The sequence below is a fragment of the Amyelois transitella genome, chromosome 3 (assembly GCF_032362555.1).
Source record: "Amyelois transitella isolate CPQ chromosome 3, ilAmyTran1.1, whole genome shotgun sequence".
NCBI lineage: Eukaryota > Metazoa > Arthropoda > Insecta > Lepidoptera > Pyralidae > Amyelois > Amyelois transitella.
In genome coordinates, this window is record NC_083506.1 from 4,572,269 (window position 1) to 4,599,374 (window position 27,106).

A 27,106-nucleotide genomic window follows, 5' to 3' on the forward strand; every position below is an offset into this window, starting at 1 on the left:
TCTATGGGTAGAGATAACAGTGTCCAAAATACTCGGAAAAGGCAAAATGATGGAATTGAGATTCAAAAAGATACAGTTAGTAGTCCCAAGTTGATTAAATATACAAGAAAAAATCAGCTGGCATACAATATATTTTGTCTTCTTCCTCTCAGCTTGTGCACGCAGCTACTCTTATTAAAAAGTATGAGTAGTTATTAATGTTTTTTCTTACTCCACAATACCAATCTATGCGAAAATTCACGAATGGATCGACAGATAAATTCATCGCAATGTAATATTGAAAACAAAACCTGGAAATGAGAAAAGGCATGATGACAAATTGTTTTAGTATTTATGAAACTAGTTTCACAACACTAAAACATTCGTGAAATAATCACATCAATATTCAAAGAACTGAACGGGAATGAGATGGAGTGGTCTTATTCTAACCATATTCTAGTATTGGGCTTTATTAACCCTTAGGTTTTACCAGTAGAAATTATAGTATACTTGGGCGTGGTGCCCGCTGGGCTAAGAACCGAAAGTCGAATTCTATATAAACATGCATAGAACGCAAGTGAAGCTACGGGCAAATGCTAATGTTAAATAAAAGCAATCTGCATAGCGATTGAGATGAGTTATTTCGATTTGCTAGACTAAAAAGTACATAATAATATGGTAAAATTGTTATTAAGGTTAGAAGGCTATTACCTATCTTCTTGATTAGGAAACATTTTTTCCTAGTAGTTATAAAATAATATTATAACAATATTATCATATCTTGGACGTACAAACATATAAATAGATACTTCACTAAGCAAAGTTTTTACAGTAGGCTTCTTGTGTCTCGACATGATTTAGTAATTTTGAGTGTAACATTTATTACTATTCTGGTATTTTAGTAGTCTGGTATACGACATTCAATAGATAATACTCGTATGAAGTCACTTTGACATAAATCGCTGCTATTATCAACGAATATCTACTTAAAAAATATTTTCACACTAAACCGTATTTTTGATTATAGTCTCGGGTTCAGAGGTTAAGATAATCATCAAAATATGTTTGAAATTCTTTAATTATTTTGAAACAATTTGGTATTTGTTTTGTGACGGTTTCTTGGATAGAAATCAATGCTACAAATGAGTCCTATTTTTAAGTCCTCCCATGGCAGGCAATAAGTTACTAAGTATATAAACATTTTATAGGTATATGTAAAATAGTTTACATACATACATATGGTCACGTCTATATCCCTTGCGGGGTAGACAGAGCCAACAGGCTTGAAAAGACTGAATGGCTACGTTCAGCTATTTGGCTTAATGATGGAATTGAAATTCAAATAGTGACAGGTTGCTAGCCCATCGCCTAACTAAGAATCCCAAGTTTGTAAGCCTATCCTTTAGTCGTCTTTTACGACATCCATGAGAAAGAAATGGAGTGGTCCTATTCTTTTTGTATTGGTGCCGGGAACCACACGGCACTAAAAATAGTTTATTTTAAACATATCTCTTATTAACTATTGCTGTAGTCGTATCACAGCATAAAATATCATAATTATATACTCTACTCTTTACCAGACCTTTATGGGTCATAAATTAGTAAATAATTAGTAAATAATTTGTCATTTATCGATCATTCCAGGTATATCGTTATAACTTAATGCCTATAGCTGTCTATAGATGTCTAACTAAAATTTAGTACACGTATCGAAAGTTGGAATTGTTAATGTAGTTTTGAGTCCCAACTTTCTCTAAAGGTGACATTAAAATTTAAAACTTGTTTACATTAAGTCTGACGCTAAATAAGCATTGGCACATTGTTAGTGGGCAGTTAAATACTCGTAGGTAACTTGACTGCTTACAATTTGTTCAGTAAAGTCAAGCGTAGGTCCTGTAATATTTTATAAATTTATTATATATATTTTTTAACATGAGGTTTTCAATACAGATTTTATTACTTTTAATTTATTGTTTTATCTCGTGCACTGGATATTCAGGTAAGTAATACTGTAGTTAAGGATAAAGAAAATAACACTCTAACGTTTATTTACGTTTTGCGGTTTGTAAACTTTTTTTTCCTCTATTTCAAGGTGAATATTTTTTAAAAGAAGACAGACCCTATGATCCGTTTGAAATCAGAATTCCGCAAACAATATGGCGTCAAGCATTACGTCCCACTCCAGTCTTAAAGTCACCTGTTACCATTGTAGTACCGGTTCATGTGCAAAGTGAAGAAGATTATATTGAAGCTGATGAAGATGATCTACAAGATACAACAGAAACTGTTCAAGTAGAAGAGACCACTGTGCAAAGTGATCCTATAGTGGAAGACCCGGTTGTAGCCAACGACACTGTGGTAGCAAATGCTACTACAGTAGAAGATGAAATAATTACAACAACTACACCAGCACCTGAAGAAGTAACGGGGCAAGTGTTTCGGTTTCCATGCGCTTGCAGAAATGGCGAATGTGGATGTTGTACTGGTGCTATTTTACAGAGATTTAATATGAAAGCATGTGGAAATATTTCATTTATCCCTGAAGATTTTGTTTTTGATGTAAGACTAAGTGTTAACAATAGAACCGTTGTCCGTAGAAGAGTTTCAGGTAACGTTATGTTTATCTTGTTACAACTACATTCTGTACAGTAGCTTTTTTGCATATTTTACTGAAATGACTATATATTTGTTATATATATTCATTTATATTTTAGCAAGTGATCCTCCGCCAATATGTTTCAATCCGGGAAGGGCTCCGTTTGTAGAAATTTGTGCAGAAATATCAAATATCAGGATACGCAACAGAAACGCTTACGCCTGTTTGGATATCGATGCAAACATTGGCGGGTTTCCGGTTTACTCGGCTTCATTCAGGTGTTTCGGGTAAGTGATGTGTGTTACTTTTACGTGCACATATTTTCTACAATGTAGCAGAAATTTGATGATTATATTTATGTAACGGTAGATATTTCTTCCGGTGGCTAAAACTGTATGATAAAACCCCTTTACCCATCACAATTTTTGAAATTAATTGGTTTGAAAGAAAAAGTAGCACTCATAACTTTATGTTAGTTAAAAAAATTAAACAGGATTTTCTTACATCAGGTCCGAAAGTCGTAGTATTCAATCCATATTTTTTTTATTTTAGGTTAGGAACAAAAGGAATACAAACAGGTCTAAAACCGAAGCCAGTTTCGTCTGGTCCGAAACCCGTCAGTTTGTTCGGAGGCGGTGGTGGCGGAAGCAGCAGCGATGATGGCGGTGGCATTTTGGGAAACGTAGCCGGAGCTGTTCTAGGGGAAGAGGGTGGAATCTTCGGAGGTGGAGGTTCTGATGATGATGATGACGATGACGATGGGCCTTTTGGAGCGATTGGCGATGCCGTTGGAGACTTGTTTGATGGAAGAAAGTTGAACTAATTAGAATATTAACACAAAAGTAATGTCCTGTATTCGGATAATTGTGTAAAAAGTAGTCAATTATTTGGACAGGGACGATAAAAAAATTGTATTATCTTACTTACTACTAAGTTTTTTTTGTGATATGGATTATTTATTTTATTACCATTAAGTATTATAATTTATTAAATGTAGTGATGTAGAAAAAATAATCATTAAAGAATTATTTATTTGTTAAAAGATTTTCCATTATCGATGTGAAAGTAGGTGTTGTGAAGATCGCTGCCCATTGAACCGGTTCGAATCTCAGCAAGCGAATTGGAGTGACTGCTTTACTCACACAACCGGCGCACGTGCAGTTTTGCTGCTAAATAAACGGTCACTATGAAGGAGTGTATAAAAAAATACTTATTAATATACATGGTCTATTTTGCAAGCCCAACACGCGCATACAACAACGATACCGGTGAGTTACGCTTTAGATTCTTTTTAAGGAAAGATTAGAGCTATTGTTATTAAATTAAGTAATTACCTGTTCTAGGAAATCGTGATTTTAATAAGACACTACAAGACAAAATGCACCACATGGAGGTGCCTGATAGTTCATTGATACTGTTAGACCGTTTGAAGTTACGATCACCTATGTGGGAATATGCCAGACATAGAGGAAAGCAAACGGAACAAACTTCCCAGAATTCAACATCGTCTTCATCGTCTGAATCAACGGGACTCGGCCCTTGTTCCTGTGCTATGGGTGTTTGCAAATGTTGTACGGGCTATGTTCTGGACTTATTCAATCAAAAAGCTTGTATGAAGGTCACGTATACGCCGGGAGACTTTGCTTTTGATGTCGCCATGTCGCTCAATGATAGGATCCTTTACGAAAATTCCATGTCAGGTAATTGCAATTCTTTCAGTTTTTAGTATAAACGAACCGATGAAGCTTACATCTTTAATTTCACGGTAATGAAACTCATTACGATGTTTTAATTTGAAGCGCAACGTGTAATACCGCGGATGTTTACGTTTTTTTTCTATTTCCAGGTAAAAACCCTCAGCCGATATGTATAAGTCCGCCAAGGCTACCGAACTTGAAAGTGTGTGCGAAATTTTATGATGTTTACTTCCCAGGAAGAAACTTTCACTTTTGCTTGTCAATGAATGGAGTTTGGCGATCATTCCCGTTATTTAATATGGCATTTGACTGTTTAAGGTGGGTGTTAATTGTATTATGATGTATTATTTTTGTTTTGTAACCAAAAATGCTAGATGAATATTAAGTAACTTTCTATTGTTATTTAATTAACCATACTTATAATTCAAGCAGCGAAGCTTTTCGTTTGCATTGATGCCTAAATATCATTGTAATTCCTTAATAGTGTTGCGAAACTGTACTGAATGGGGTTGTTATAAGTCTTATTTAATCTAAGTAGTTAATTCTATTTCAGGATGGGATCTAACGGAATAGCCATGGTGAAACCTGGCGAGAGCGATGGTCTCGTCGTGGTGAACCCACAAGGCGGTTATGATGCAGTTATTGATGCTGGAGAAGACGACGTTGAAGATTACGACGAGAACGTTGTTAAATCGCTATTAGATTTGTTCGACAGATAAATGAAAAGACAGAAACAATAGGCAAAACACACATCGTTAGGAAATCTTTTTGATAGTGGACTCATAGAGCAGAAACTGAATAATATAACTTAGTGCATTGATGTTCAATAAAAAAAAATGGACACCAGGCTTTGTTTTGAATGTTTATTTTTTATTTTTGTCTTTAAATATGCTAAATACGTAGTTCACTACGTTACTTTTTGCATCATCTAAGTCTAATGAAAGGATCAGTGTAATGTATTTGATTATACGTCATGAGGAGTCATAATTATATCTTTTAGGTCATTCATAAATATATTTATTTCCCGAGAACTATACTGTTATTTACTTTCACTACTTACTGAAAATCACCCCTCCAGTAATATTAGCGTGTGGAAGTATCATCCAGCGTGAAATTGAAGAAGATTGCAGCAATGCGCCCGTACCGAACCGATGCGCTCAGGTTTTCTCCGTAGAAAGTCCCGCAATACCGGCACGGCATTACGTGAATACAAATCATTTTTAAACCTTTGCAGTAACTGTTATAGTTAGTTAACGCGCGGTCATTTGTATAGTATCCCTAGAGACAATAACAACTTTCGCAGAAACGAAAATGAAAACAAATTCGGTTTTGTTTGTTACGTGTTGTGTTGCGTGTGTCATAGGTAAGCGTTTTTGATATTTGTGAGGTACTCGTTTTAACAAATAAGTCTTTCAGATCACTTAGGTATTTATTAGAGTACTTTTGATTCTTCTAATTTATGGTAGACAATATTAAAACTTATCAATGTTGGTATACAAAAGGTAATTTTTTATTTTATGAAAGATCTATTCCTGCAAATATAATTTTTTTAAAGATGCAGTATAGTGCAAACATCCAATGCACCTTAACAAATACGTGCTTTATATTAAGAGGTTTTGTTATGAATATAATATGTAAGTGAATATGAATAATTACAGGTACATCAATAGCACACAAACAAAACAGATTATCAAGGAATAAACTAACGGACTTCCTAACGAAACGAAGTAAATCTGAAAATGTGATGGATGTAGCAGACTTTTCAATATATTATGATGTTAATACAAATGAGGTATGTATGTATTTATTTCTTTTATTTACAAAAACATTGCACACAAAATACTTATATTTACATAGAAAATTAACTGAAACGTAACGATGAAAAAGTAAGGTTATTTAACTTAATCAGGTTTCATCAAACTAAGTCAATGAGATGAGAGTATGTAAATCTAGAGAGTATGTAATTACTGAAAATACGGGATAGATGGGATATCTCGCCTTTTCTTCATTGAACCACTTCAATATTCTCTGGGTCTGTAAATATTTCTTACATGGCTTAAATATGCCAAAGTTTCGTCAGCTGCCTTCCAGACACTTCTTCTTCAATGCACAAATAATACCGATTGTTATAATGTTACAAATAATTTCAGTATGACTAATCCCAGGTTACATCCTCACCTATCTGGAAATAAGTCCGGGATGCGTCTTTTAACTTTATGATTCTGGATTTATTAATTCAGTTGGTACCCATATTTGAAGACATACAATTAAATAAAATCCCGTTCTAGAGAGAATTTGGAGTGATCTTCGATTTTTAAATCTCCCTCATTAGAAAATGTTTAAACGGCTGATTCGTTTGTGCTAAGACGTTTTTTTTTTAATTTCATGCTCTACTACTTTATCTTCATCGTTACAAATTATTATTTTTTAAATACTTATATGTATTTAATGAATGTGGCCTTCCAGTTTTTCAAGACTGTTGGCTTTGTCTACCCCGCAAGAAATATAGATGTGACGTATATATGTATGTATATATTTTATGTACAGAAACATTTTTTTTCGTTATAAATTTACAGACCATACGTAACATGATGCCCCGGCCGTGGTACAAGCCCGGGTGGCTACTGAGGCTTCCATTTACCGGCGGGAGGTGCATTTGTGAAGGCTTAAAGTGCTCGTGTTGCACAGGAATACGAATCGAATCATTTAACTTCGATAGAAGAAGTAAGTACTTGCGTCTGAGAAAAAGCATTTTGGTGCTTAGCAGGTACGAGCAGCTTTACTGGGACGTAGTAGTGGAGCGTAACTGGTCACCTATCCTTATATAAAACATGTATTTCTTCCTTCTGCGTTGGCCCCGGCCATATCCACTTAGATCGTGGATAGCGTGAATAACCCAATTTACGATCATTGTCAAATGGTAATCACCTAGTCATTATATTATACGGAGCGACTCCCATTTGACCGTAAGTTTAATAGGGATCTATGCCATATTGGGACAACCAGTTGCGTAAATGTGCAGGTTTCCTAACAATGTTTTCCCTCAACATAAGCAATTAACATTAATTACTCAGAAAAGAGTCGAATTTGAGCCTTGCATGCTTTTATGCCCATTACGTATTTTTTATCGGGCATTTTAACATCATTACGGGGTAGACAGAACCTATCAGTCAAGCCCCCGTAACATAGCACGGGCGATGCTGTAGGTAGGTTCAACTGGATATATTTAATTCAGATAGTGAATAGTTGTCTTTGTCTACCCCGTAAGGAATTATAGAGAGAGCATGCAAATTATAGAGTAGATCAGTTCCAGATTTTTCATTTTCTTTTCAGCATGCGCAATCTTCACATACGAGCCGACAGACTCTGTCCTGGATTTGGAAGTGAAAATGAACAACGATAGTGTCTATCGAAATTCCTTCTCTGGTATGTAACAATAGCATTTCGTAACTTTAACTAGGTACCTTTCTTGTTTAATTTATGCGGTCCTTATGTCATGAATAAAAAGACAATGTCATGCAGTCGCTTAAGAATTTCTATTTTCTTTTTGGAGTTGAGCTTGAATTAGGAAACGGCATTTGAATTTAGAATTTGACAAGTAGAGAGACATAACATGATACTTACGCATATTTTATTATTTTATTTTACGAACTGAGTTATCTTAAATGACTAAAACGACTTAGTGAATATTTCAAAAACGACTGAACCGATTTTGTATTTAAAAATTCTATTGACAGATCCTATATTTACCTTTTAAATTTAATCAAAGTCAAACCAGCGGTTCGATAGTTATCGCGTTGCAAACATACATACACACAAAAACTTTATTTTCGCCCCAAGATGATGATTTTCCTTACCCGCTTCGTTTGCTCGATCAAATATTACGCGTACCTAGTTTAGCCGAAAATGATTTGGGGTAAGCCGTTCTGAAACAATAAATCCTTTACTAAAGATATCTTAAGATAGGACAAATCACAAAAAATTAGCCAATCCAGAGTAAGTTCGAGACTTGCAAAAGATGCAGTCTTTGTTTGCCCTTCCTGGAAAGAGGCGTGTTATACGTATGTCAAATATACATTTCACATACATACAACCTATACTAACGAAAAATTTAAAATCTTTCCTAGCCCGTAACCCTCCACCATTCTGCGTGCCAATTCCGGTGCCGTACCTACCGCCGGGCCTCGTCGACATGTGTGTGCGGCTGTACGACATAAACATTGTGCAGCAAATGTTGCACATGTGCATGGATATGGACACAAGGGTTGATAAAGCTCCAGTTTTGGTAAGTACCTACCCTTTATCTTTCCATGTTGACAGCGTTTTGATGTAGGCCTTTCAGACTCTATTCACACAGTTCGACACCTTCTAAGTGTTCTTTACACTTTATAGAAAATATCGGGCGGAAGCTATAAATAGGTTCTCTATGGGATTCGTCTCAATTGTCCTAGTTGATGGGATCTTGTCCCAGTAAGTTTTATCCTTTCCGTCGTATTTATTATTTTCATTTAAATCTAAGTACTTTGTTTGTTTGTTTCTTGGTGTATCTAATATCGGGATTCCACTCTTCTTCTTTCAATCTCAATTCATAAAGCTATACAGCTGAACGCGGTCTATCAGTATTATCAAGACTGTTGGCTCTGTCTACCTCGCAAGGGATATAGACGTGACTATATGTATGTATGTAGTTATGTTGAGCAATATAGTGTATCTATACTAATATTATAAAGCTGCAGAGTTTGTATGTTTGAACGCGCTAATCTCAGGAACTACTGGTTCGAATTGAAAAATTGTTTTTGCGTTGAATAGACCATTTATCTAGGAGGCTTTAGGCTATATAACATCACGCTGCATCCATTAGGAGCGAAGAAATAATGGAAAATGTGAAACGAGGAAAATTTTTCATCCTTGAGGGCTTCAATGATGCCCAAAATAACTATTCCACGCGGACTAAGTCTCGGGCACAGCTAGTCTATCTCTACTTACTGTTCGTCCCGGCTGTTTTCCCTAGCAGGTCACCTCTGCGAAAATAAACACTGATAAATAAAAGTACAATAAGACACACAAATATTTTAGCAAGAACTAAGAAACTGCCTGATTCTACTAATATAATGCTAAAAAATTCCAGGTTCTCCATTTTGATTGCATGGACATGGGTTTCAATGGAGTCAGTCTATCTAAGCCCAGCAACCAAACAAACGTCCTGACAGAAGACGGAACAACCACGCCGACCCAGCCGGGGGTTGATGTATATGACCCGGTCACAGAAACTATACAGCAAACGACTTCCATGTTCAATATGAGCATTAAATATATTTAATTTAATTATTTTGTTTTATTATTTTAGTGAAATTAAGTTTCATCTCCGTTATAGCGTTAGCGTATCTCTGATTCACTAGTCAAATTAATTAAACAAATTTATGTTATCTACATTATATTAGGTGACGTGGGCAAATAATTACAAGTAGAGAATAAATTTATTTAGTAAGTAATTGAAATTTTCCCGTGCATTTTGTAGGTAGGTACAATAGGACAGTATTATGTACTTCAAACCAACTTCTTTCTTAGTATCTTTTCACAGTTCTATATATCTATCCACAGCTACATACCTTCAGGCTCATTGAGAGTTAAATGTACAGATATTAATATATAATAACTAAAGAGTTAAATGTGGAGAAGAAAGAGTTTGATGCAGGGCTTGTTAACGTTACCAAATTACCATTTTAAGTAACGGTAAATAATATTAATAACAAAAAGTTATGACTGAAACCGTTATAGGCGTGATATCGGTAATGTAATCTTAAAACATTATACCTACCTATAACGATATTAAATTACGTTATATATCGTTACCAATAATCGTTAAGAATAGCGATACTAACTAACATTATAAATAACGTTATCAATTAGCGTTATAAATATCGTTACTATTATGTAAAATGAAAATCTGTTCTGTTTTATAAAATATAGGTACCTTAAGTTTGTATTTGTCGCAACGCAACTGAACGATACGCCACACGAATACAAGTGTTCACGGCGAATCCGTCATTAAATCAACGAAAACAGTCGTAACGATACAATCCATACCTTTTACTGTTAACTAATATCATCAGTAACGTTATATGAATTTACCGGTAAATACAATAAAAATACTTTAAATAGTCTTAACCTTACCTCTTGCCATTAATTTTACTGACCAAAAATATCGTTACACAGCATAACGGTACTTTTAACAGTCACCCTGTTTGACAATAATTACGATAATTATAAATTTTTAAGGGTTATTCAAGCCTTGGTTTGATGAAAACTTGATTATAATTTCTTGCTCTCTTTTTTTTTACTCTGCCTTGCTGGAAGTTTTCCTTTTGAGTTATTATGGAGTATTGGACAGGGTTTAACGGCAACTTTGAGAGGAAATCAATACCGAATTGAAAACAAAACACAATTCTGACGTGACGTGGACTTGTCATTGTAAATTGCAATTGTAGTACTGATTAATAGGTACTCAATACTCTGAAGAACTATCTATATCGAAAATATATATGGAAGTGCCTTAAGCATGAACTTTTCCTGCATACCTAAATAAACAAAGCTTTTGTTTAGGCCATAATATGATATAGAACACTTTATCTTATAGTTTATTTTCGATTAATATAAGCACAGCTTCATACGAATTCGATAAATACGGTAAAAATGTTAAAACTTTACGTTGACAACTTCCAACATGTAGTTACGGTTCCCAGAGAGTTAGATGGCGTCTGCGGCAGCAAAAGTACATCGAAGCCAATGAAGAGAGCGCTGATGAAAGACTGTAAACGTTTTTTCTCCCGTAAAACCACTGTTGTGTGAGAAAGAGACAGATATTTCATTGTTATTTCTGAGTCAAGTTGAACAATTACAGCATTTCCATATTATGATAGTTCTTCAGAGTTTTTCCTCACGCTCTTTTGCTGTCACTCACTGTCATTTATAAAAATGTTTTGTTGAGAAGTTGAGGGAATAAATAAATTTACATCTGTGAGTTTTGCAGAACACTAGGTGAGTGTTATAAATTCAGCGCCGATTTTGTGAAATATTGTTACATTATGTATGTTTAAATGGTGATTGTATTTATTTAAAATCTATAGATCCAATCATTCGAATTCGTTTTAGGAAATGGGTGATACGGATGACTATTATGACGGTGACGGGTTAGTAAATTTGTGCATGAGATTCTGGCCGCAAATATTTATTTTATTCCCGTGAAATATAGGTTATATCTTTTTGTACTTCCTTTTAAATCGCTTCGTAGTGTTTTTATTGATTGCTTCTTGAATGCATTTTTTTTATTATTTACCCACCAACCGTAAGATGATGGTGTTGATTCTATTATGGAGGTATATTCACTCTTACAAATACCATACCTACTAATATTTTCTTAATACTTAGTATGTTTTATTTTTAAATATAAATCATACATTTTGCTTTATGGAGAATTTTGGTTATAATCTTTCTGGTGTATTTCAGGATTATGTAAGATAAAAATATTTTTTGTAACAAAAGTTTTCTCATCCTTACCAATTTTTATATGTTTTGCTTTTGTTGGTAACCATTCCTTTTCTTATCAGCTAAGAATACCCATAATACATTAATCTGAGGACATATTTTATCTTCTCTTTTTATAAATCTATTCTAGGGCGATGGCATCCTTCTCAGGATCTCCTGAAGTCATCTATAATTGGGTTGACGTAACTTCAGAATTCTTCCAAAGCATTCAAGGTAAATATTGTTTTCAATGAAGTAAAATACATTGACCTTAAGCCAAATTTTCTGAGCTAGTTCTGTTCATGACTAAGAGTATTAACTTTTTAATGCAACAACATTTATGTTGTCTATATACTACACCTATGACAGGTTTGGAAAACAGATTGCATTATAATATTCTTTGATTATATCGCACCTCCGGTGCGAAACTGTCACTTATGCAAAAATTGCAAAAATGAGTTACATATGTAATAACTCTCCTAATGCTTCCCTTAACTTGGTGCAATAACGTTACTTTTGTAGTACACATAGTTACCGCAGTATAAGCTATTCATCTTGTAAAAATCTTCAAATATGACAATGTTATGGGATGTTAGAGTTTTAAATTGTGTTTTTGCATAAGTGACAGTGTCGCACCGGGGTGCTATATAATTGTCACTGATTTGGACTTTATATTACACTAATGTATATATGGTGGGCTGCTGTGACGTAATAGTAGTACACTTGCATATGAACCAGAGGTCCCTGGTTCAAATCCTGGCTAGGGCATGGTGACAAATAAACTTTTTCTGATTGGCCTGAATATTGGATGTTTATCTATTTAATATGAAGTATAGTATCATTGAGTTAGTACCTTGTAACACAAGTTTTGAACTTACTTTAAGGCTAACTCAATCTGTGTAATATGTCCAGTATATATTTATTTATTGGTGTCTCAGGCAAAATTGAGATACACATCTAATGTTTTAAGAAATTTTAAGTGCAATTGTAAAATATTTTGCAATTTCATACTTATCAGTTAGCTGACTGTACTTTGTAGGGAAAGTCAGAATTAAAGCTCCTTTTTCATTCAATCTCTATTAAAAGATCAGGTAAGAAGCCTCTGTATAGAAATATAGTGGGTTTGTTTCTTTACAGTTATGTTTTTTTTTTTATTTCCAGATCTACACCTTGGGGAATTACTTCATGATGGCCAATTATTTGGTTTATTTGAAGCTATGTCAGCAATTGAGATGATGGATCCCAAAATGGATGCGGGTATGTTGTGCAACCGCGGGAACCCTAAACCACTCAATTTCCAGCAGGCTGTTGAGGTAACATTTTGTACAGTAATTGTATTTTTATTTTTGTTTAAAAATAATTTTCCTTGTACAGTCCTCATAAAGCCACACAACTTAAAGTCTTTTCAAGACTGTTAGTTCTGTCTGCCTAGTAAGGTATGAAGATGTGATTATAACATATTTACAGACATCTGCAGATACTTCACAATATGGTATTAGTTATTAAGAAGAGATGACCATGTTTCTCTGTTGTTAACAGACTTGGAAGTAAAAATATTTGTAAAGAAAGAATTATTCCTTAGATTGTACAATAACAATCAATTTTAAACTATTGCTTCTTAAAGGTATGTGGTGAGACAGCTTTACAGTTTTTAACACTTAAAATGCCTGAAGTTTAAACTGTGAATCTGAAACCAAATGATTTGAAAAAAATTGTTGTGTGAAATGGAACAACACAGGAATATTATTTTAAGTACTGTTAAATTCAGTAAACTGTTAATTTAAGTTTTGATGAATTTCGAATTACAAACCAGATTTATACAAATTTGTGCTACATCTCAATTGGGCCGTCCAGCTAAGTGTGACTTTTGAGTGTTGTTACTTATGGCTTAAGTAAGTGTATCTTCACAAAGGTTAGCCTAATGAATATAAAATTCCTTACAGGCCGGCAAACTCAAGATCGATGATTTAGAGCCAAGCGAGCTGATTGGCATAATTGATGCCACCATGGCCTGCATAGTGTCATGGTTAGAAGGCCACTCGCTCGCTCAGACTGTATTCACAAACTTATATCTGCACCAACCGCATCTGATTGTGAACAAGGCACTGAAAGCTTACTGTATTGCAGTGCATAAGCTGCTGGATTGCATAAGAGAATGTATTAATAAGTAAGTGTCTCGATTGAATTATTTCTTTTTGGGAATATGATGGTGTGGTAATTTAATGAACATAGACATATTAAAAGAGACTAGTTTTTGGCCTCCCAATGCCACGCTGAAAATTCAAATAAAAATGAAGCCCTGGGCTTAACAGTGAATTATATAAATTTCTTCAAATGAGAATGTTTTAAGTTGGCAAAACTTTTACAGAGCACAAGTATTTGAAGAGGAGGATTTTCAACCTATGGGATATGGTTATCGTTTGGGTTCGAACCCGCAGTCAGGTAACACCTATGACGCAAGCCTGGAGGTGAATAAACAGAAGTGTATAGCCCTGCTCCGGGAACAGGAGGAAGAATACAATAAAAAGGCCAGATCCACTGAGGATGAGGTAAGTGTTTAATTGAACATTGCTTTATCTTTAAAGTTTAAATAGGATGAGTTTCCAAAAAAAGGTTTGTAATAGAGTACTTCTTAAATAAAATATAGTACCTACAGTATTTTACAGGCGTGGAAAATTCGTTTTGTTGGTTGTACATAACAAAGTTACAGATAGTATTACAAAAACAATTTTTTTTCACTTTCTGCATATATATTTTACTTAATTTTTTTTGGGGAAATTTGGTTTCAGTTATGGGTGACTGCAACCCTTTGACTGTGGTTTAATAAGATTATTTATAGGGTCTCAGCGTGTGGACGGCCATAGCAGCTAGAATTCGGTTCACTAGGATGTACTATCAAGCACTTCTGTTGATCACCAAGAAAGAGGCGCAGTCGGGAGCAGACTGCGTCGCTTTGCTTACCGGATGTACTGAGATGATGAAAGTCATCATAAAGACAGCGCATATGGGAACACAACCTGTGGAGAATTGTAAGTATTCTTCTTCTTAGGACATATATTAGATTCAAATACAGAAATCAAACATAAAAAACGGCCTTACATACTTAACCTAAACGTCGTTATATAAAGAAAGGTATATACCATTCAAAAATGGATCTTAACTTATTGCAATAAATCACTAAATCCTTTAATAGAAAAACTCATTGTGCATGAACAGTTTTGTATTCGTGGATTGTGTGCTCTATTATAATATTTAAAAATCCATTTTCTAACGGATAGGCACTTTTCCACCAGAATTGTGGATTTAGTTGTTTAAAGAATGTTTATATTTCCAGCCGATTCCCCAAATCCCATGGGGTTCGAGCCGATGATCAACCAACGCCTTCTACCGCCCACTTTCCCGCGGTACACGCGTATCAAACCTCGGGCCGAGGCATTGCAGTATTTTGACGAGCAAATAGCAAGACTACGCCATGCGTGGAAAATCACGTCGTGCACCAACTTCCATACCGCGCTGGTAACTATAGACCTATGTCCTTGGTTTAATCAAGTTTTGGTCGTCGACGTTATCTCATACCATTGTTCAATTTTCCTTGTAAAGATGCTTTGATTCATCCTGTCTGCAAGACCAAAAGATACATTGACAGGAACAGAAAAGGATATTCTTAAAAACATGCTTTTGTATTTCTATTTATTCAGCTAAGTTCCTTATCTCTTCTTTCAATCGACTGATGAATGAATAAAGTGCTTAAAAATGCTACTTTTACATGGTATTACAGGATTTCTTCATGGAATTCAGCCGTCAGCGCGCGTGCATCCTCTCGCGGTCAGCCTTGCAGCTGCTGTATCTCAGTCCCTCGCCCGCAACATTGGCCTCCGTGGCGCAGAGCGGCAACGCCGTGCCGGGAGCCCCGAGACCGCATCACGTGTTCATAGAAATCCTGAGGGAATCCGTCAAGAATTTCGTAAACCCGCCGGCCTTCATGCCCAAATCTTCTACTGTTTCTACGCCCCAGGTGTGTTAAAAACTGTTTGTTTATTTTGTCATCGTACAGTCATCGCATGCATGTTGCTCGCGACCATGGCAAACGCAAAATAGGTATAGATACTTTTTCTGATTTTTTCTGACGTCCACCGAGCACCGCTTGGTCACCCAGGTACAAAATAAATAAACGTTCGCGTCCATGGCAAACGCAAAATAGATACTTTTTCTGATTTTTTCTGACGTCCACCGAGCACCGCTTGGTCACCCAGGTACAAAATGAATAAAGTAAAACAAATTTAATATGTATTTCTGTTAAGACTCGCGACATTGTGGAGAACTTTCTGGGCCGTTGTGTGCGCCCGTTCGCTGTGCTGCTGCAGGTGTGCGGCCACAACCGCGCTCGCCAACGGGACAAGTTTGCGCTGCTGCTGGACGAGATGTCCGTGCTGCAGGACGAAGTAAGGGACCACGCGTCGATTCATATTACGATTGTTTGTTTGTATAATCTTTATTGCATTAAAAAATGAAACCATGATACTATACAGTTCCTGAAATTAAAAAATGTGTTCAATGGCGGACTTATCCCAATTCGTGCACAATGTAAATGTTTATTTATACATATAATCACGTCTGTATCTCTTGCTTGCCTGGTAGACAAAGCCGTTTTGAAAAGATTGAAAGGCCACGGTTAGCTGTATAGCATAATGATGGTATTGAGATTCGTATAGTGTAGTGACAGGTTGCTAGCCAATCGCCTTAAAAAAGTATCCCAATTTGGCTAAGCTTAGTCGTCTTTTACGACATACATGAGAAAAAATGGAGTAGTACTATGGTAAAGTGTCGGAAATCATACAGCACTACATTTATAACATAATATTAAAGTTTTCACTTCTGTCTCAGTGAAATCCCTTTTATTTGTACACATAAGATTTGATGTATCAAAACTGACACACTTACTGAATTATCATGTATTTATTATTAATAATAGGCAGAGACCGTGGACGCGGTTATAAGCAGCGCGATGGGCACCAGCGTTCGCTCGTATTTCGGCACCTGGATCTTGTACCATGTGCTGAGAATCATGATCGCATACCTTTTGTCCGGGCTTGAGCTAGAGTTGTACAGCGTGCACGAATACCACTATATATTCTGGTGAGTCTTCAAACATATCGTACTAATTTTATAAACGTGAAAGTGTAATTGTGAAGTGTGACGTCTTTCAGGTCAAAACACCTGACTGATTTATGAACTCTATTAAATCTATACTTATATTATAAAGCTGAACCGCTTTTGTTTGAACGCGCTAATCTCAGGAACTTACTGGTTCGAATTGAAAAATTGTTTTTGTGTTTACTATACCATTTACTAACAATTTATCATTTAATAACCATTCCATGCCGACGAAGTTGCGGGCACAGCCAGTTTTAAATATGTATAGATGAGGTGTGGAGTACGGAGAAGAACATAAGATAAACTTCTGACGCGGGCGCGAAATGTGTGTACATTTTACGTTCATAAAGTTTAAATTAATAAATACTAGCGACCCGCCCCGGCTTCGCACGGGTGCAAAATTCGGAAAAAATTATACATAAAAACCTTCCTCTTGAATCAATCTACCTGTTACAAAAAACCGCATCAAAATCCGTTGCGTAATTTTAAAGATTTAAGCATACAGACAAACAGACTAAAATAGCGACTTTGTTTTATACTATGTAGTGATATGGCACAGGTACCTGAACGAGTTCCTCTACGGCTGGTTAGTGTCTGCACTCGGGCGCGCCGAGGCGCTGGCGGGCGCGGGCGCGGGCGCGCGGCGCGGCGAGGCGCGGCGAGGCGGCGCGCGCAAGCTCAAGAAGCGCTCGCGCGCGCACGCGCACGAGGGGCTCATGTGCCAGGTGTTGCAGAACATGTGCGGCGGGTATCATAAGGTACGATTTTTGACGTGACAACGTCTTATTAATTCGATTGAGCCGGCTGAAAGCACGAAAAAACATGACTCGTGCGGCGTTACCTCGCTCTGAGGCGTTCCATGTAAGGCTTGAAGTGCAAGCGAGAGCGCGGAACGAGCGACAGAGGCACAATCGGCCTTCGCGTTCGGCAGTGTTCGACATCCGTCTCTCTCCAACTTGAGTGAGCGATGCGTCTGCGTGGACTGCTGCTATACTATAGTATATTTACCTACATGTTTTGCTCGAGTATCAAGTGTAAAAAGTGAATGTGGTGTCAATTGTTTATAGCAACGATAATTGCAGCGATAAACGTAATTTCTTGCGATATTATTTATATGTTATTATTGTCGAATATTCGTGTTTTCATCATTACAATAAATAGCATCGGTCCGCTAGTGCAGCGATTGTAGGTTATGCCATAATTGACAAAATTAAAACAATAAGTTAACAGAACTAAATAGTTCCCGGCACTAATACAAAAACAATAGGACCACTTCATCTCGTTCCCAAAGATGTCGTCGACTAAAGGATAGGCTTATAATCTTAGGATGCGAGCGATGACCTAGCAACCTGTCACTGTTTTAATCTCAATTCTATCATTCAACATCTAAACTCTGTCTACCCCGCAAGGGATATAGACGTGACTATATGTATAGTATACTACTCTGTCAAGAAAGTAGCGGGAAAAGATCAATAATACACAAACTGTTTGTTATTCATCCAAATTTATTTTATCACCTTCAAAATATGCTCCTTTAGAAACGATACACTAACGCCAACGAATAATCCAATCATCAAAACATTTTTTAAACGCTGTTTCCGGAATTGAGGTCAGTTCTCGCCGCGAATTCTCTTTTATGTCTTCTACCGATTGAAAACGGGTGCCACGAAGTGGTAATTTGAGTTTAGGAAAAAGAAAAAAGTCGGCTGGAGCCATATCTGGTGAATATGGTGGTTGCTCGATGGTATTTGTTGAGTGTTTGGTTAAAAATTCGTTCACAATGATGGCCTTGTGCGAAGGTGCATTATCATGGTGCAAAATCCAAGAATTTTCTTTCCACAAATCTGGCCTTTTTCGTCGGATTTGCTCTCTTAAACGCCGCATAACACTCAAATAATATTCCTTATTTATCGTTTGACCTTCCGGCAAGAATTCCGAGTGCACAACACCGCGATAGTCAAAGAAAACAGTCAACATGACTTTGACTTTTGAACGACTTTGGCGTGGTTTTTTCGGTTTCGGTTCAGTTGGAAGGCGCCACTCCGAAGCTTGTTGACTAGTTTGCATGTCAAACTCGTAAACCCACGTCTCGTCACCAGTAACAATGCGTTTCATGAATGTTGGGTCGGAATTGACTCGTTCTAGCATGTCCTCAGCGACTCTCATGCGATTGAGTTTTTGAAAAAAATTCAGGTCTTTTGGGACTAGCCGAGCGGCAACATGTTTCATACCCAAATTATTAGGTAAAATGGTACGGATCGACTCGTGAGATACAGAAAGTTCGGTGGCTATCTCTCTCAAAGTTGAATGAGGATATTCAGTCACTATTTCCTTCACTTTTGCGATGTTAACTTCAGTTGCAGACGTTAATGGCCTACCAGAGCGAGGCAAATCTTCCATCACATCTCGACCGCTTTTGAACGCTTTGTACCACTCATAAGCACGAGTTTTTGATAAAGTCGATTCACCGTAAGCCTTCTGTAACATTTTCAGTAACTCCGAACACGATATTCCATTGGCAATGCAAAATTTAAGACAAACTCTTTGTTCGATGTTTTTATCCATTATGAAATTAGCAATACACACTAGATATGATATAACTAAAAATAGCACTGTATTTAATGTAAACAACAGATGCAACTCAAACTCCGCGCCAAAATGGAAAACAGTTGTGCCAATCTAACAACAACAAAAAAACAAAAATTTGAATTTGGAACCATAAATAAATAATCCATTCCCGATACTTTTCTGACTGAATGTACAAATAAACATTTGTCGACAGGCTCTTGTAGCGTTCAAGCTGCAAGGCAAGATCCGCCAGCCGCAATCGGAGTTCGACAACGAGGCGGTGCGGTACAAGCACCGGTTCGGGGCGCTGTCCGTGATGACCCCGCCGCAGGTGCAGTACCACGAGTTCTGCGAATTGACACAGCCGTTGCAGTGAGTAATGTCAACTTCTTTATTGCTGTACCGTTTCCGTAGTTTGTTTTTTGAAGTAATTTATTTATTTACCTATTGATTCAAATTTGGCCTGTCTGACTTTTCAAGTCTGTCGGCTTTGTCTCTGTCTACCCCGCGAGGCGTTTAGACGTGATTATGTGTGTGCCGTGTGGTTCCCGGCACCAATACAAAAAGAATAGGACCACTTCATCTCTTTCCCATGGATGTCGTAAAAGGCGACTAAGGGATAGGCTTACAAACTTGGGATTCTTTTTTAGGCGATGGGCTAGCAACCTGTCACTAGTTGAATCTCAATTCTATCGTTAAGCCAAATAGCTGAACGTGGCCATTCAGTCTTGACTGTTGGCTCTGTTTATCCCGCAAGGGACATAGACGGGACCATATGTATGTATGTATTATGGGTATGTATGAAGCGAAATCATCTTTCTTCTCATGCCTACCTTACTCCAGAACGTTACCGATTCGATCAAGGATAATAGTATAGAAATCGTGGGTTCCATTTGTTTCAGATATGAAAATCCTGTCATCCTCTATCTTGGCGGTTGCAAACACTTCCAGCAGGCTCGATCTTTTCTGGAAACTATCCCGGCGCCAGATCAAGAGGTAAAATTCAAGTTATACTTATGACCGTAGCAAACTTTGCCATATTGCGGATTAAAAACTGTATTAAAATGTTAACCTGGCAATGATTTAAAAAAAAAGTAAGCACAACCCAACGCTATTATATAGTTAGTGTTGTTTATGGCTTCTTTTATGATAAACACCTTCTTAAATAGTTTGGTTTACATTTGTCAATAACACTCACTGTCACTCAATATGACTTAACTATTTAGTGTTGCTTTATTAAACACAGAACTAGCGCTCTCATTGACAGGTATGCCATATTTCATGTCAAGGTTTACATAGTTTTTTTTTTAGTATAACTAAGTAAATTAGCTCTTTTCTGAGTTACGTCCATTAATTTCACTACAAACGGATGCGCTTACGTCGTGGAAAATCATCTTGCAACAACCTGCACATTGAGGCCGCTGGATGTGTTATTTGCAAAGGTTGCGGAATCAGGCTCTCTTCGCGATGATTGAGAGTAAAAGGTACTCAAAATATCCGGCACATAAAAATGGTCGCAGTTCGTGTATTTTCTACACATTTATAATCATGTCTTTATCACTCAGGGGGTAGACAGAGCCAACAAACTCGAACTTAAATACCATGTTCAGCTGTATGGCTTAAAGATGGAACCGAGATTCAAATAGTGGTAGGTTGCTAGTCTATCGCCTAAAAGGAGAACCCCAAATTAATAAACTTAAGGCTAATATCCCTTAGTCGTCTTTTACGACTTCCATGGGAATGAGCGATCCTTATCTAAAGTTCCGGGAACCACGCGGCACAGGTGTATTTCTTATTGTAGATTTATATTGTACTTATGTGCATTAAATTCCTTCACACCATGACGCTAATGCTATAGTTGCATACTACCTTTTGTTTCAGGTAACAGATCTTCTCAAAGTAGCCAAAACAAATTTCGTAGTGTTAAAATTGCTGGCTGGTGGTCACAAGAGGGACTCGACAACACCGCCGGAATTCGATTTCTCGGTCCACAGACATTTTCCTATCATAAAACTTGTATAGTAAGTTTTGTAGTCATTATTTGTATGAATTTATTATTATAGAATAAAATAAATGGCATTTTTATTGTAAAAACTGTATCAAGTAATGCCAACTAAATGTGTGAAATTTAATAGTTAATTTTAACCTAAATTACAATTAAAGCGCAGATTAAACAAAATTTAATTGTTTGTTGTAAATCGAAAATTAGAAAAATGACGATAACTATCAGAAACAGTTTTTCAAATGACAAAGACAGTACTGCTACTAATTATTACTAAGCCATGACATTAGATGGCGGTTGTTTATCGAATGAAAAATATTCGATCATTTTCTATCAATATATGTATTCGATATCCTAATCTATCAATATGGTAATAATAATAATTATTATACACGTTAAAATATGGAACCATTATATTATTATTATAAAAAAATGGTACCAACTATTCTGAAATGCCGCGAACCTTTTCAGAATAGTTGGTACCATTACACATTTTATCTTAAATTAACATGTGTCTGTCTTTATTTCTATAAAATAGATAATATTTTATTCTAATTGTGAATCTGGTTTTGCGTCATCACAGTTCTAAACATTTGTATAAGATGAAATTGTAGTTATAAGACTGGTAGATTAGTTTAGGCAAAAAGTATTTGTGATTTGTCTCGAAATTTGTAATAAACATCATAAAACATAGTATTTGTATAATCGGAATGTATATAGTGTTTGATGATGCCCATTAAATCATTGAATTGAAATAAATTTATTTTATTTATTGGTTTCCGGCACCAATAGAAAAAAAAATAGGACTACGAGGAACAGCTATGTGAATCAATCAAGCATGAACGTCAAGATGACGGAGCCACCTCGCAAAACACAAGTATTGTCGAACCAGCCCTTAGTACCTAGTTTGTAACTGTTGGTACCTATATCAAAAAATTTTGTACCTCAAAGAATTGAAAAATATCGATTGTGATATGTGGTTCCTCCATCTTGACGTCAAAATGGAGGAACCACCTTCGTTTCTTATAAAAATATAACAAAATGTATTAAACGAAAACTTTACTTCAAAATAGTTCTAAGCGTTTAGGATTTAGTACAAAAAATTATATTTATTAATTATTTAAAAGCACAATGCTAATGTTATGTTATTAAATTATACGAGGATTCAAATTGTAGAACAACCCGTCAAATAAATTTAATCGACTTTGAGATAATTTTATTTAAATATAAGAAATAGTTTTATTTAAATATCAGAACTATTATTTATAACTTATTGAAATATATTTAGTTATATACAACTCGTTTAAATAACATAACATTTGCATTGTGCTTTTAAATAATTAATAAATATAAATTTTTGTACTAAATCCTAAACGCCTAGAACTATTTTGAAGTAAAGTTTTCGTTTAATACATTTTGCTATAATTAATCACAGGCACTTCTGTCATTTTCTTTTTGTTAATTATTTTCTTAAAAAACTGCTTTAAAAAACGATTATAGCGATAAGATCTTGGGAGGTACTAACCTGGTACTAAGTGTCCGTGTGGTCATCTCGACGGTATACATTATATTTTTATAAGAAACGAAGGTGGTTCCTCCATTTTGACGTCAAGATGGAGGAACCACATATCACAATCGATATTTTTCAATTCTTTGAGGTAAAAAATTTTTTGATATAGGTACCAACAGGTACAAACCAGGTACTAAGGGCTGGTTCGACAATATTTGTGTTTTGCAAGGTGGCTCCGTCATCTTGACGTTCATCAATCAAGCACGACTAAAAGGGATTCTTTTGGTCGTTATATAGTGAATCTGTCATTCAAAAAATTTTGCAACCACGTTATATAAAACTGCATTTTGCTATCGGTTGATAAGCGTCGGTACTAGGGATGTCACGAATATTCGCATTCGCATATCCGAATTATTCACATCTTTTTAAATGTTCGCATCGACATTCGCATTCGCATCAATCGATGCGAATGTTATGCGAATGCGAATGTGTGCAGGTCGCGACATGCGTCGGCGGCGAGTCGTACGGCGCATGCGCGGAGTGTACTATGATAAATTGACTGATCTGGCCCAAAATTATCTAAGTGCTCCCCTGCTAGCGTTCAGAGTGAACAGTTATTCAGTGCAGCCAGCCGGGCTTATATATCAGCCACTGCGAAATCGCCTTACGGGAGAGAAGGCAGCAAAATTACAATACTTAAAATATAATATACCTTTGTTAAAATTTTAATATTGAATAAACCGAAAAACAAAAAATACCTATATAAGTAGATTTACCAGTAATAATTTAGTTTGTAGTTTTCGTTTTTGGTGAACCTACCGCTAAATTGTTAAATAATAAAAAAAAAACTTACTATGAAACTTCAATCTAAACTTAAAACCTACCTAGCATTCGCACTCGCACTCGCACTCGCATTCTCACATTCGCATCCGCATTCGCGAATGCGACGAAAGTGACATTCGTGACATCCCTAGTCGGTACCTTCTCACTTTGATGATGTAAAACACATCTATTTTATTGGTTTCATGCTATGAAGCAAACCATCTTTTTCCCATGTATATTGAAAAGGCGACTAAGGGATAGGTTTATAGATTTGGATTCTTTGAGTAGATTTCTTGGAACCTGTCACTATTTGAGTTTCAATTCTATCATTAAACCATACAGTTGAACGTGGCCTCTCAGTTTTTTAAGACTGTTAGCTCTGTCTACCCCGCAGGGGATATAGACGTGACTATCTCTATGTATGTTAATATTTAAAGTATAGAAATCACTTGTTCAAAGTATTTATTAATTCTGCAATGTATGTATATATAATTGATACATTTCTAAGACTAGACAAAATAATTTATTTACTTGATATTGAGATAACTTTTTTATTACAAAATATAATCCTATGCAAGATAAATTTTTTTTTTAAATAAATGATTGGATGATTATTGACCCAAAATATGGAAAAGTGGCGGAAACTGAAGGAGGCCTGCACTATGTTTAAGGTTGAGCAAGGCTGAAAAGAATAAGAGATAGATGTCAACAGTACCTATATCAAGTTATCTTGCACGGAATTCTGTGGCATTGTAATAGAGACGAATTTTCATTGAATTTGGAAAACTTGATCTATCAAGTCTTAGCCATAAACGCTCGCTTGGCGGACTGAAGATCGATAAGGCAAGGTAAAGAAAGGATACGAAATGTAGGTGTACTTTTTTCTGTATGGGCCTAAAGAGTCATCGACAATTAAAAGTATCAAGACGATTTATGACAGATTTTGGCCCCCAAAGAATAATAGAAAATGAGAATTGGCTGGTACTTTCCCCCTGCAAAAATACGCATGCTAAGCGGGACGGTTTCTACTTAGAATGTTTAAAGCGCTCCGTCTAGTGGCGTTCAGTGACAATTCGACGGCAAAAAGTTCCTCTCAGAAATATCGTGTAAATCCAGGCTTTTACGTATTTTTTATTATTTTAAGCACCGTACCTCTCACGTTAGTAAAAGACATCCCCTATGTATCTTACTTTTACTAACGTGAGAGGAGTCTGCTAAATTATAATGTAATGTACTGGTTCTTACATTTTCGATTTATACCTAAATAGATTTGTTTGGTATCAATTAAACTGACAGAGACGTCATGATGTCTCGTTAATTTATAAGCAGATTTCAGTTTTGGATAACCGAAATTTGCCATACTATTTCTTCAGTTCCTGTTTATTGGTCGGTCTCCTCTTCGCTATCTGCGTCTGAGACATCCGTGTAGCCGTCTTGTTCAATTGCATTCACTTTCAAGAAGTCTGAGACCTGAGGACCTGAAACAGGTGAGAGTGGACTATTTACCACACAGATTTTGTTTTACGGCTGACAAAGTCGCGGCCAACAGATAGTATTCAATATATTCTTACTTCTTATCTGCTTGGGGCAATGAGAAATCTTAATAAAGGAGGAGAATGGTAAGTATTTAAATAATACCTGACTAACACTTAATAAAATGAAGTAAAAAAGTACAAATAACACTTGGCAAGTAAGTATATTATTTATCGATGGGTAAGTGGTGTCTATTATTAGGTACATCGGTAGTACGGGCACTGCTAGTATGGCATATGATTAAGTTTCTTACTCACAGGTTCTATAATAACCTCACAACCTTGGACAAATGTACACCGAAAATAGAAATCTCATAATCATATTAGACCGCATTTCAACGTCTGTCAGCTAAAATTATGTTAACAAGGTTACTGTAGGTACCATTGTTATATCTTGTACTTATAAAAAAGAAAAATAAATCACCGAGACATTAATACATGATAACAATTGGATCAGTGTCTGCATTGTTTTGAAAAGCAACCCTAAAACTGATGCAACGTCACCCGTCACCCCACCACCCCAACTAAAATTTCATCAACAAGTTTGCATTTTGAAATGGCACTCTGCGAATAATTCATACATACTTTAGTAGGTATCTAAAAGGTAGTTAGAGACAAGAGTGCAAGGATTATGCTAATATAATCGATGTTTACCTTCGACGTACACGACATTGGCTCCGAAGTCTTGTATTGGCGTTGGGGTCACGGGACGGTCGGCGTTAGCGATTGCGTTATCTTCACCCTCATCGTCACTGTCAATCGTTATTTCTTCTTCTTCACATTCTTCGACCTATTGGTAAAGTAAATTAATAATAAGTTTAGTATTTTATCCCTCCATAATATTTTCCAATGGGTACGTTACAAGTGGAAAGTCTAGACCTTCATCAAATCGGGAACGTCTTGGCCAAAGTTCAAGTCAAGGGTATCCTAAAGCTTGCATAAATAGGATAAAATGTGGATGAAACAAAAACGTAACAAGTAGAAGATGTGTTTCTGACTACCCTTCCATAGAAGAGGTGTGATGTACCTAATGTGTACGTTTATGATATATGATGATTATATTATAATTTGCCTGCTCGTGGCTGTTTTTTTTTTGCTGTTCGTTGTTGAAAAGTACTCTATATCCTTCGCCGTACTGAATGCAAAATTTCATGGAGATCGGTTCAGTGGTTTTGACGTGAAAGACGACAAACAAACACATTTTTAATATAAGTATGGGTGTGCACCTACTTTGCTTCGTGTTACTCAAGACAAACCGCGACCAAAATGTAAAAGACCATATGGGTTCATAGATGTTCAAATAAACTTACTTGTATTATTTGTATATCAAACGATTGCTGTTTATTTTTGAAATCCCGTAATGCTTGCGAGGTCCGGCGAGAGCTGGGCGGGCATTTGTTGCTGGGAGACGGGGTCCCTTGGCTGGGGCCTCCCTCGTCTATCTGGTAGCCCACATCGAGGTGAAGAGGTAGGTTAGGGTTTCCGGAAGATCGTCTTCGGCGTAACTGGCAATCCGGCTGCGATTCCGCCATTTTGAATCTGATAATATTTAGTTGTTGAGATCTAACCTCGAACAGTCATTGTGATACTAGCCATCTTCAATTGACGGCCTCTATGGCGGAGGCGGTATAGTGTGCTTGCCTGTGACACTGAAGGTGTTTGGTTCGAATCCCGGCAACGTTATGATGAACAAGCTCGAACTTTTGCTAGCTCAATCATATA

The 27,106-nt window shown here is 36.2% G+C and overlaps 5 protein-coding genes across 9 annotated transcripts; 4 read left to right on the forward strand and 1 right to left on the reverse strand.

Moving 5' to 3' along the window:
* The first annotated feature begins 1,911 nt into the window (after positions 1-1,911).
* On the forward strand, positions 1,912-3,398 carry LOC106138142 (uncharacterized). Its single transcript, XM_013339196.2, has 4 exons — positions 1,912-1,978; positions 2,072-2,587; positions 2,694-2,862; positions 3,128-3,398. Exons 1-4 carry the CDS (start codon positions 1,912-1,914, stop codon positions 3,396-3,398), a joined length of 1,023 nt encoding a protein of 340 aa, XP_013194650.2.
* A 555-nt stretch (positions 3,399-3,953) lies between these two features.
* Positions 3,954-4,991, forward strand: LOC132902699 (uncharacterized). The gene is made up of 3 exons (XM_060948686.1): positions 3,954-4,275; positions 4,422-4,590; positions 4,826-4,991. Exons 1-3 carry the CDS (start codon positions 3,954-3,956, stop codon positions 4,989-4,991), a joined length of 657 nt encoding a protein of 218 aa, XP_060804669.1.
* A 718-nt stretch (positions 4,992-5,709) lies between these two features.
* LOC132902803 (uncharacterized) lies at positions 5,710-9,592 on the forward strand. Its single transcript, XM_060949221.1, has 6 exons — positions 5,710-5,774; positions 5,931-6,064; positions 6,849-6,996; positions 7,606-7,698; positions 8,400-8,557; positions 9,401-9,592. The coding sequence occupies exons 1-6, from the start codon at positions 5,732-5,734 to the stop codon at positions 9,590-9,592; spliced, it is 768 nt and encodes a 255-aa protein (XP_060805204.1). The 5' UTR covers positions 5,710-5,731.
* A 1,592-nt stretch (positions 9,593-11,184) lies between these two features.
* On the forward strand, positions 11,185-22,273 carry LOC106138143 (N-alpha-acetyltransferase 35, NatC auxiliary subunit). 4 transcript variants are annotated; one of them, XM_060949192.1, is made up of 15 exons: positions 11,213-11,310; positions 11,425-11,462; positions 11,948-12,030; positions 12,958-13,109; positions 13,740-13,963; positions 14,165-14,345; positions 14,636-14,825; positions 15,131-15,312; positions 15,575-15,811; positions 16,098-16,238; positions 16,769-16,932; positions 17,510-17,708; positions 19,733-19,890; positions 20,421-20,514; positions 21,400-22,273. In XM_060949192.1, the coding sequence occupies exons 2-15, from the start codon at positions 11,428-11,430 to the stop codon at positions 21,538-21,540; spliced, it is 2,181 nt and encodes a 726-aa protein (XP_060805175.1). In that variant the 5' UTR covers positions 11,213-11,310; positions 11,425-11,427; the 3' UTR covers positions 21,541-22,273. The 4 variants fall into 4 exon arrangements, with proteins under 4 accessions (XP_060805176.1, XP_060805175.1, XP_060805181.1 ...); XM_060949193.1 differs by lacking the exon at positions 11,425-11,462 and having other exon boundaries at positions 11,185-11,310; XM_060949198.1 differs by lacking the exons at positions 11,213-11,310; positions 11,425-11,462 and adding an exon at positions 11,471-11,524.
* Positions 22,274-24,428: 2,155 nt separating this feature from the next.
* LOC106138145 (uncharacterized) lies at positions 24,429-27,089 on the reverse strand. Of its 2 annotated transcripts, XR_009657248.1 has the most exons (4): positions 26,695-27,089; positions 26,039-26,174; positions 25,147-25,330; positions 24,429-24,534 (listed from the first exon to the last, which is right to left on the reverse strand). XR_009657248.1 is itself a non-coding variant. In XM_013339198.2 (3 exons), exons 1-3 carry the CDS (start codon positions 26,914-26,916, stop codon positions 25,233-25,235), a joined length of 456 nt encoding a protein of 151 aa, XP_013194652.1. In that variant the 5' UTR covers positions 26,917-27,089; the 3' UTR covers positions 24,657-25,232. The 2 variants fall into 2 exon arrangements, 1 of the variants encoding a protein (XP_013194652.1); XM_013339198.2 differs by lacking the exon at positions 24,429-24,534 and having other exon boundaries at positions 24,657-25,330.
* Between the last annotated feature and the right edge of the window lie 17 nt (positions 27,090-27,106).

Bases quoted from the DNA above. Each gene is read 5' to 3' on its own strand.
- LOC106138142 (XM_013339196.2), top strand. From the start codon at position 1,912: ATGAGGTTTTCAATACAGATTTTATTACTTTTAATTTATTGTTTTATC. The intron at 2,588-2,693 runs GTAACGTTATGT...TTTATATTTTAG, and splicing joins TGTCCGTAGAAGAGTTTCAG to CAAGTGATCCTCCGCCAATA. The intron at 2,863-3,127 runs GTAAGTGATGTG...TTTTTATTTTAG, and splicing joins GCTTCATTCAGGTGTTTCGG to GTTAGGAACAAAAGGAATAC.
- LOC132902699 (XM_060948686.1), top strand. From the start codon at position 3,954: ATGCACCACATGGAGGTGCCTGATAGTTCATTGATACTGTTAGACCGT. The intron at 4,276-4,421 runs GTAATTGCAATT...TTCTATTTCCAG, and splicing joins TTACGAAAATTCCATGTCAG to GTAAAAACCCTCAGCCGATA. The intron at 4,591-4,825 runs GTGGGTGTTAAT...ATTCTATTTCAG, and splicing joins ATGGCATTTGACTGTTTAAG to GATGGGATCTAACGGAATAG.
- LOC132902803 (XM_060949221.1), top strand. From the start codon at position 5,732: ATGGTAGACAATATTAAAACTTATCAATGTTGGTATACAAAAG. The intron at 6,997-7,605 runs GTAAGTACTTGC...TTTTCTTTTCAG, and splicing joins ATTTAACTTCGATAGAAGAA to CATGCGCAATCTTCACATAC. The intron at 7,699-8,399 runs GTATGTAACAAT...AATCTTTCCTAG, and splicing joins CTATCGAAATTCCTTCTCTG to CCCGTAACCCTCCACCATTC.
- LOC106138143 (XM_060949192.1), top strand. From the start codon at position 11,428: ATGGGTGATACGGATGACTATTATGACGGTGACGG. The intron at 13,110-13,739 runs GTAACATTTTGT...AATTCCTTACAG, and splicing joins ATTTCCAGCAGGCTGTTGAG to GCCGGCAAACTCAAGATCGA. The intron at 15,313-15,574 runs GTAACTATAGAC...ATGGTATTACAG, and splicing joins CCAACTTCCATACCGCGCTG to GATTTCTTCATGGAATTCAG.
- LOC106138145 (XM_013339198.2), bottom strand. From the start codon at position 26,916: ATGGCGGAATCGCAGCCGGATTGCCAGTTACGCCGAAGACGATCTTCC. The intron at 26,175-26,694 runs GTAAGTTTATTT...CTTTACCAATAG, and splicing joins TTGATATACAAATAATACAA to GTCGAAGAATGTGAAGAAGA. The intron at 25,331-26,038 runs GTAAACATCGAT...CACCTGTTTCAG, and splicing joins CAATGTCGTGTACGTCGAAG to GTCCTCAGGTCTCAGACTTC.